This window comes from Vidua chalybeata, chromosome Z, assembly GCF_026979565.1.
Source record: "Vidua chalybeata isolate OUT-0048 chromosome Z, bVidCha1 merged haplotype, whole genome shotgun sequence".
Taxonomy (NCBI): Eukaryota; Metazoa; Chordata; class Aves; order Passeriformes; family Viduidae; genus Vidua; species Vidua chalybeata.
This window is the reverse complement of record NC_071570.1, coordinates 2476720-2485916: the sequence shown is the minus strand read 5'-3', so window position 1 is coordinate 2485916 and position 9197 is coordinate 2476720. Positions and strand designations below refer to the sequence as shown.

The following is a 9197-nucleotide window of genomic DNA, read 5'->3' as shown; positions in this document are numbered from 1 at the left end:
TCATCATATAATTCCAAAGTGGCTTTCTCTAGTTTTGTGAAACAATTTCTACCAGCTGAGGTTCCAACTCCCCCTGTTCAGGGACACAGAGCAGCAGAAAATACAAAATCAGTTTGAAGGCACAATAAGTGGCCCAAAGATTGCCTTTCCCAGAAAACTGTTCAAGTGGTTTTTTTATTCAACAGAATTAAACCATCTTTCAAACACAGTGACACAGACAAAAAAAAAAAAAAACAAAAAAACAAAACACAAAACCAAAAAAAAAAAAAAACACAACCAAAAAACACCACCAAAAAAATAAACCCAAAAAACCCAAAACAACAAACCAAAAAAAAACCCACACCAAACCCAAAAACCCCTGATTACTGGTCTAGTTATGGCTTACAGCAATTGATAGGCTTTCTATCACAACCATAGTACAGCTACAGAAACAATAATAAGCCAAAATTACAAGGTGTAAGGTTGACAAAATAAAGGTCAGCCAAAGGACACAAGAGATTAACATCATCATAAAACCAACATGACTCTGCATGGATTTCTCCACCCTCACTGCCACTGCCTTACAGAAACAACAAACTTGAAACATCTTTAGTTTTGTCATAGCCCAAGCTCCCCTACAATGAAGACACAAAGTTTTACTCCAGTATTCCCAAAATAAGGATTTGCTTCCCACCAGGTGAAAATCAGGGACATACTCAACAGGCAGCAGTTTTTAAGTACAATTTACATGGGCTCAGTGCAGAGGTTTGTTCAGGAACCTCATGGTTGAGAGCAAGGAGGGCCTAGAAATGAAGCAAAAGTCACCAGATTTTTGTCCTGTCCCAGACAGAGAAGGGATTTTTCTCCCTTCCCTCATCTCTAAGGAGACAAGCTGGAATGCACACCTAAGTGTGTATCACTTGGCCAACACAATGTCAACAAATAGGGGTTAATTCTGCCTGTTCCACACTGATAAGAAGGCAATAACCAGAGTCTTCACAAGCCATATGGAGCACTGGAGATACTTCAGTGTCTTGGTCCGTCAGACAGTTTAAAGTACAACAAACATCTCGAGAACCAGCCAACACAGTATCTGATTTTTCTGGCTTAATTTGTCACTGTTTTACATGCTAACACATTTTACAGTGATTAGTACAGTCAAAAATGTACATCAGCTTACCCAAAGATCAAACACTGAGAACATCTATGGCTTCTAAATAGAAATAGACACATTGGTAACATATTTACATCTTCCAATCCTTGAAGCGCTGAGGCAGATTTGTTTTCCTTCGAGCTTCCCACTGTGGCCCAGTCCCTCATTTCTGATGTTTCTTGGATGCTCAGAGCTTTGGGGAGCATTGGAGGTGCTGACAGCCTGGGATCCTCAACCTAATGCCTCCTGTGCATTTGGATTTCCCTTAAGGTTTTTTTTAAAGCACTTAAGTACAATTTAAATTTTTAATAGAATCAGTTTGGTGTTTTTTTTTGGGTTTTTTTTTTTTTTTCTTTTTTTTTTTTTTTTTAATACCATGCAGACAACACAGGATACCAAGCAGGCTCACCCACATTAGACAGGATGAAAACAAGACACAAACTGATGAAAATAATCTGGGAGGGTTTTCTGGGAGATGCAGGTTATTAGCTTGGCTTACAAACACTGATGTAAGGCTTGAATTCTCTTTCTGCTGAACACAAATGTGAATGTTGTGGTGGCTTCAAAGGTAGTGGGATGCATCCTGGCTTGAACACATTCATATCACTGACAAATTCCATGCTGGTATTTTAAAGCAAGCAGAAAAAAAACCCTCTTTTCCTGAGGCTTGTGGTTCACATACATACTGCCAGGTACAGAGGGCTCATGTATGATTTACACTGCCATGATGAAATGCTTTGCATAGATGAGTTTGAAGAGATGAACTGATGAAATCTGGAAGGGAGAGTGACAATCACAACACTTCTGCTTCCAAAGAAGCTTGTTCTTTACTCACACCATTAAAAACATGGTATTGCTGCTGCACTGTATCTAAAGCATATTAAAAAGTGTATCTGAAATCAAGTGGGGGGGGGGGAAAGAGGTTGCTCGTCAAGGCCTGTTTCTGGAGCACACAGAATTTCCACACGCTTCACTGGATTTTGTAAAGGCCTTAAGCATAAATACTGACTTCTTTGTTCCTGAAACCTCAGCTCACTCCAGAATTTCCCAGGGAACCTGGCCCTTTGGAGATTGCCGAAATTTGCTATTTCCTTTTTCCTATACTTGTAAAACCTCCAAGGTTCTCTGCACACTCAAATGCGAGTGAGATCGGAGGGGAAAAAGGCCCATTTCAGAGCCCTCCCTGTTCACTGCCCGAGCACACAAGCCACCTGGCCTCAGAAGATCAGAAAGGACAGATTCCCTGCCTCTCCACCTCGGCTTCCCTCACAAAGCAGAGATTGCTCCTCGCCGCCAGGGAGGGCAGCCCACCCACGCAGCTGCGTCACCACCAGCGCTCCTGCCTCCAAGGCTTGAGCAGCACTTCCACTGATTCACCAAACACCCACGGAGGGGACTATTTTTGGAGATGATTTCCTTCCTTCTACTACATCTGGCCATCCCGAGTCACCTTTAATTCACCATCAGCCAAGCCTGCAAGAGGGTGGATTTTTTTAAGGACTCGGTTGCTGCAAGCTGTGAAACTTCATCTGTGGTCTCTGCCGTGTTATTCCACGGCACTAAAGTCCCTGGAGCAGCGTTGTGCTTGCAGTCTCCTCTCTTCCCTTCGCATTGTTTCTCCAGGAGACCACAGACCTGCTCAGCATGGTGCCTCTCCTCCTTGAGATAGCAGCAGAAGGAGCTGTCATGGCATGGCTCTCCCTTTTGCAATTCATGAGCTAGCTTTGACAACTCTGTTGCAATCACAGGAAATATGCTAAAATATTATAATGGCCCCATCGCCATTGAAGCCATTCTGTCCAACAGCAAAGCTGGATTTCATAAATCAAAAGCAATCAGCTAAACTGTTCCAGCTAAATACTTCCTTCCCTTTGATGACAGCACTGGCAGATTCATAAGCCTCCTCTGTTGACCCGACAATAAAGTCAAAGCAATCCTAGTTATGATTTCCAACTGAACTTGCATTGCCAGTGTATGCAGATATCAGGAACTTCTTAAGGGATTCTCCTAAATAATGTGAGGAATTGGGGATTAAGCCATGACATTTTCTCTCTGCCTGTCTCAGGCTTCATATCCTCAGCAGCAGAGCTGAGATTACAGCTCAAGCTCAGGATCTGGTACCAGACAGCTGACAGCCTTTCTTCATGGATAGGTCAGAATTATTGGTGGGGGGATTTCTCTGGGGCCTGAAGACTTTTTTCTGGGAAAGCACAACGTGCTACACACATCCTTTACTTGCAGCAAACACACCTGACAGTCACTTCTTATCACATATATCCCGTTGTTCAGAGGTTAAGATTGGACTTTTGGAGCTTAGGCCTCATGGGAGAAGGGAAAACAAAGCCAGCCTCAAACTCAGACAAATGACTGATGTCAGAAGAATATTTTCTGATGCTCAGCACACAAAAGAATGATGGCAGAAACCAAGGAGAGTCCTTCTTTCTGCAAAAGCCCTTCTACATATGGCATTTCTGACAAATGCCATAGTTTTGCAATCATTTTTTGAGCAACACCTGAAAAATGAATCAGAAAGTGAACATGTTGTGACATGTATTTCATCTCAAGGACTATTTTAATATATTTCATTAATTATCTTTCTGGCTTGCGAATCACTCTTTATATCTAACTGTAAACCTATGTACACCTTCACAGAAATATCTGGGCCTGTTTCTGCAGTCCCTACACAAATAAAATACCCACCCACCTGAATGGGGGCTTTTTTCAGATAAATGTGGCAAGATTGGGCCTTTGGTGCATATGTGCAAATAACCGGCACACACTTCTTAAAATCATTAAAAAAATATAGTAGCTATAGATTTATAAGCAATCAAAATCTAAACACAGTAACACTGCACTTATTACAGTGAATTTACATTGCTCATTTATATGAAGCAAACAATGGAAAGGAAATGTCTGTGACCCTGTAATTACAGATTAACTGTAAATGCAGTTTTGCTTATCCTTTTGTCTGTCCAAAAGGATTTCTTGCAACTAAAAAGAGGGATTTGCACTATTTCTACCAACATATGGATGCTTCTCAAGTGCTTTCCCAACTTTTTTGAAGTGCCTTTTGCAACGTATCAGACTCCTTCCAGTTGATTTTGTTCACTTCCATCACCATAGTAAAGATTACTAAAGAAGGTAACCTTAGCAGAGCAGCAGCAGCAAAGCAAACCTGAAGTCACTACTAGTCCCAAACTCAGGCAGAATAAGGAGTAAGGGCTCCAAGTACCAGCTTCAGGGTCATTACTGTTATCATAAAACTTAATGCACAGCGAGACGGCCAACCTGCAGTGTCACATTGCTCTCTAAATAGCACTTTCATCACAGCACTTCATTGTCAAAGCCCTTTGCACACAAATTTACAGAACACAGCAAAGACAAAGATCTCTTTTGCATATTGAATCAAGGAAACTGTTTCACCAGCAGGTTGATGGGGTTGCTGCCTATTTCACAGGTAGACGATACGAGGGGGTGCTCAATAACACACAGTGTAACTCTAAGACCTAAAACACATCACCACAAATGATATATTAAGCTTAAGCACTGGTCCTTCACCTGCCCCTGGCTGGTGTTTCCTAGGTGAGTTCTGACACTTTCATCAAGGTTATGGGTTGCTTCTAAGGCAATCAAACCTCAGGAGTCCAGTGTGTAAATAAAATACACTCTCACTTGCCATCCAGGTCACTGCTGGCCAGCAGGGACTTTTGAAATGGTGACCAGTGTGCTTCCACTTTCTTTGTGATCAGTTTATCTGTACTGCGAGCAACTTGCACAGCTCTCAGCATAGCACAGAGGCTTTTAAAAGAAGCTTTGTGCATTCATGCATTACAAAATCAAAATCCAAGTCCATATTTGGATTTAAACCCTCTCCCCCCAGCCCCACTCCCCCCCGAAAAAAAATATCCCTCATACGGAACTTTAAACTTCAAATCCTTGATCAAAGATCTTGTAATCTACATAAGACAAGACAAGGCAACAGCCCTAGTGCTTCAGACTAAGAACTTAGACAGGGAAACTCTGTTCATTTAACTATGCCAGCACAGCTGGAGCAGCAAACCTCACCTCCTGTGTATGCAGTCATACCAGTATGAAAGGGCATATACCAGCAGCCTACGACTACAAAATAAATCCAGCAGCTTGTGGCATCTTTTCTGCTTCAGGATTTTGTCCAGCTGTAGCAGGTGAAAAATTAGGCTTGGCATACCTGACAGAGCTACACTGATGACATTTAAAGAATACACCACCAGCCCTTTTACTACCCTAATAACATTCTCAACATACAAAAACACCACATTAAGACATTTGACATCTCAAGATGCATAATTTTAAAATAAGCATCATAATCTAAGCCACAAAATAACTTCTCTGAATTTAAACTTCATTTCCTGACATTAACATATTAAAGATACCTGAAAGTGTTAACTCAACCTGCACAACAGTGAATCAACATTCAGATACTTTTACAAAGTCTTTAATAAAAATCAACGAGGAATTTTTTTTTTTTTATCTTATGCTGAACCAAAAAATCAACATGTAAAATATAACTATGTAATCCCCTTGCCCTTCATCTCAAGAAAACCTTGTGAAGGAGCTTGTTCCTTCAGCAGGGACTCCAATGTGATGCTGAGATGGTGGCTGTAGGAGGAAGTACACACATTGACATGTGTTAGCCAGAAGAAAAGCATCACAGACAAGGAGAAAGGAAGCACAATCAGCAGAGGAGAACAGAAATGCAAGGCGCAAGAAGGAAGAAGAAATAATCTCTAAAACAATATCACAACATGATTCACACAGTTACCTGTTGCTGTGAATGGGAGTTCAACGTTCTGTTCTATCCTGGTTGAAAAAATTCATAAAGCGATTTTGTTTATTCCTAACACATCTATCTGCTATTTTTTATCAACACTTTGTGACATTATGGAACAAAGATTTTAAGTTATATATCCCCATTAAGCTGTAATGCTAAAGAGTATTTTCAAAAACCTAAAGGCCAGAGAACAGAGTGTTCAATAACATCTGGCAATACCCCAAGGTACGTGATTCAGAAACCTATGTAAAGTCATATAATCTACACTAAAATTCTCCACCTCTGTTTTTCCTCAAAAGTTTGGTGCTTTTCTCTATAGTGAAATGATAAATACATTAATGTGGCCTATTTATCCCTAAATGTATTGTAAATGTGCTTCTTATCTGACTTGCTTTCCAGAACAGCATGTACCCTGGGGCACAGGAGTTTTGCTTCTCCTACACTGTTACGGACCCAACTCTGCTAGCAGGAAAGATGCTGGTGTCCTAGATCTTATGGGATGCAATGCCTTGAGGAAATCTATATCAAACAATTATTGCATAATCTCGGGGTGTAACAAAAACCTCCTACACCTTACACAGGCCATCGAGCTCCTGCCACACTCTCGCAGTGTGTCCCTGTCAGCTGCAGGTCCCCGTGTGAACCCGCAGGATCCCCTTGCTGTGCATGTGGAGGAAATTGAATATCTCCGAGGGCATCGCGTGGAAGCCGGGGCGAGGCTTCACGTTGTCGTAGTAGTGGTGAGTTATAAAAATCCCTGAGGGGTTCATGGGGAAGGCCCAGAAGCCGAAGAGGTGCACCTCCTCGCAGAGCTCCAGGGCCGCAGTCACCAGGATCAGCCCGGTGCTGACCCGCTTGGCCCGCACGCCCTGGCCGAGCCAGTAGCGCGAGACGTTGATGAGATACTGGGGGTGGAAGTAATAAACGGCCTGCTGGGACTCGAAGTCGTCCAGGACGTACTTGACCCGGATGGACACGTCCGTGTTGCGCGTGTTGTAGAAGGCCGGCAGCAGCACGGAGGCGTTCTCGTACACCTGGAGCACGTCGTAGAAGGGCTTCCTCCACTTCTCCAGCTTGTGGAATCTGAAGGGGAAGAGCGTGCGAGTGATGGTCAGACCACTCCCAGCAAGAAGCACCCAATGGGCTCTTACTGAAATATTTCTGACAAAGGGATAATTGAGATGATACTTCCCGTTGGTAGCTTCTCGTTATCAACGGGAATGTACTTAGATTTGTAGCTACAGCATCAGCATGAAATGTAGGGTAAAAATTCAGGGCATAAAAAACTTCATAATAACCTTGTGGCCATCTCTAATCATGTCTCGCTTCTCATGGTATTATGAGAAGTACATAATTTTTCCAAGATACGTGGTGCACCATGCAGTGCAGAGCTGTATAAAAAAATGGCCAACACCAAAGCTAGCAGGTGTTTAAAATGTCTAACTGTAACGTTTTTAAAAGAAATCCAAAGTCAAACAATTTTTTTTTTATGTTGCTTGAGAAAAGAAACACATTCCCCCACTGAGAAAGAAAAGCAGTAATGAACCTCATGGTCCCAAAAATGTCACAAGGTAGCATTAGGGAATTAACAAATTTAAGATTAAAATCACTTAGGCAGTCCTGTCTACAGTAAAGTTACACTGACATTTCTTTAAGACATGTGACAATGCGTGTTACTTTATTTATTGATGATCTTAATTTTCCAATGTTAATGACTCTGATTCTATGACTTCAACATTTCGAGTGGGATCCAGTTTCTTGCACCTGAATGTTTCTAAAATGTTTCACTGGGACTTGCAAGCAGAGCAGGGGAAGGATGGCTGTGTTGTTTTAATTTAATTTTAGCTCATTGCCTTTCCATTTTCTATCATCAAAGTTCAGGTTTAAGTGTTTAACACATTTCTACTACTTGTTACTTTTTCAATTCAGAATGAAATGTATGATTCATAGCGACAGTATAAAGTAGGATTTGGGAAAAAAAATCTGTGTAACAGAATTAAGTTAAAGGTAGGTTTGGGAAATCAAGAGAAATGAAAATACAAAAAAACCCAGAAATAACCTCTCAGTGATTATACTGGGATTGACTGTCACGACATCTGTCTTCACCCCAACGTCCATGAAGTATTTCTCAGATATAGGAGGCAAATTGCATCTATAAAAAAGAGAAATTAATAAGAAAGTTTAAAAATTTATTTCACCTTTTCAGGGCTAGAAAATAAAATTCATTTAGGCATTTCTGCCAAGCAACAAATCTAGAAACAGAGTGAGAATTTAAAATTCCATCAAAACTTGTTGATGCCCAAACTGTGCAATAATCCAACAAGTTCTTGAGGGCTGTATGAAGACCTCTCTTGTTCCCTCACCTGTGAGAGATGACCCCTCTTTGCAGGTGTAGCCAATGCTCACTTTGCCTCCTTAAGAGCAATTTACCTATTTACTCTGGAAGTTTTGGATGCAAAATGGATTGAAGCTCCAAGGCCAATCAGCCTATAAAATGAAAGGCTTGCTGAGCAGTAGCTGAGATGTATTCAATAATTAATAAACTATATCTAAAACACTGCCTTTAAGATGCTTTGGTTTATACCCAGGAGAATTTAGGGGAAATGTTCCACAAGAGAGAAATCAACCCAGACATAATTAATCCCAAACTATCTGCTTCACTTCCTTTTCCATTTATAAGCATCTCCCAACGTGGTGTAATAGCAGCAGTTCTGACTCTACAAGTTCACCACAGGACATCAAAGTTATTGGAAACAAACTTGTGAGATTTGCAAGCCTTGACTTTGCCCAGCCTCCATTCACCTTGGCCTTGCCCTAGATACACCATCTCGCAAAAATTAGAGCATCTCTCAAGAGATGCTGAAGTTACTGAAATGCACACTCACAAGCCATCACGCTGTCTTTCCTTCCAAAGGAAATCCAGCTGAAAAAAAAAAAACACTTCAGCATGTGTTTTCAGGGATAAAGCGTGTGGCCTGACAACCGGTTTTACACTCAGTTTAAGCTAGAGCTGGGCACTGAGTGACACTTTGAAAGCTTTTTGAAGTGACCTGCAAGCCTCAATTAAAACCATCACTGTTAAGACCACCCACATCTCAAAAATACTGCTGTGCCTAATTCTCAAAGTTGCCCATATTTCTGAAGAACGGGGCTGAGCAAAAACTGTGGTGGTATTTAGGGTAAGAGATGCTTACTGTTTTCACAATACCACAGCTCAGCTGTCAGGATAATTTCTCAGTCAAAGACAGAGGACGG

At 41.4% G+C, this 9197-nt stretch overlaps 1 protein-coding gene across 2 annotated transcripts in view; it reads right to left on the bottom strand.

The window, feature by feature from the left end:
• Nucleotides 1-5612: 5612 nt before the first annotated feature.
• Nucleotides 5613-9197, bottom strand: part of ST8SIA5 (ST8 alpha-N-acetyl-neuraminide alpha-2,8-sialyltransferase 5) — a 42293-nt gene continuing 38708 nt past the window's right edge. For both annotated transcript variants that reach the window (XM_053932812.1, XM_053932813.1), the window contains 2 exons: nucleotides 8002-8094; nucleotides 5613-7025 (listed from right to left, as the gene is read on the bottom strand). In XM_053932812.1, the coding sequence (XP_053788787.1) occupies nucleotides 6563-7025; nucleotides 8002-8094 (556 nt within the window). In that variant the 3' untranslated portion in view covers nucleotides 5613-6562. The remainder of the gene's footprint in view (nucleotides 7026-8001; nucleotides 8095-9197) is intronic.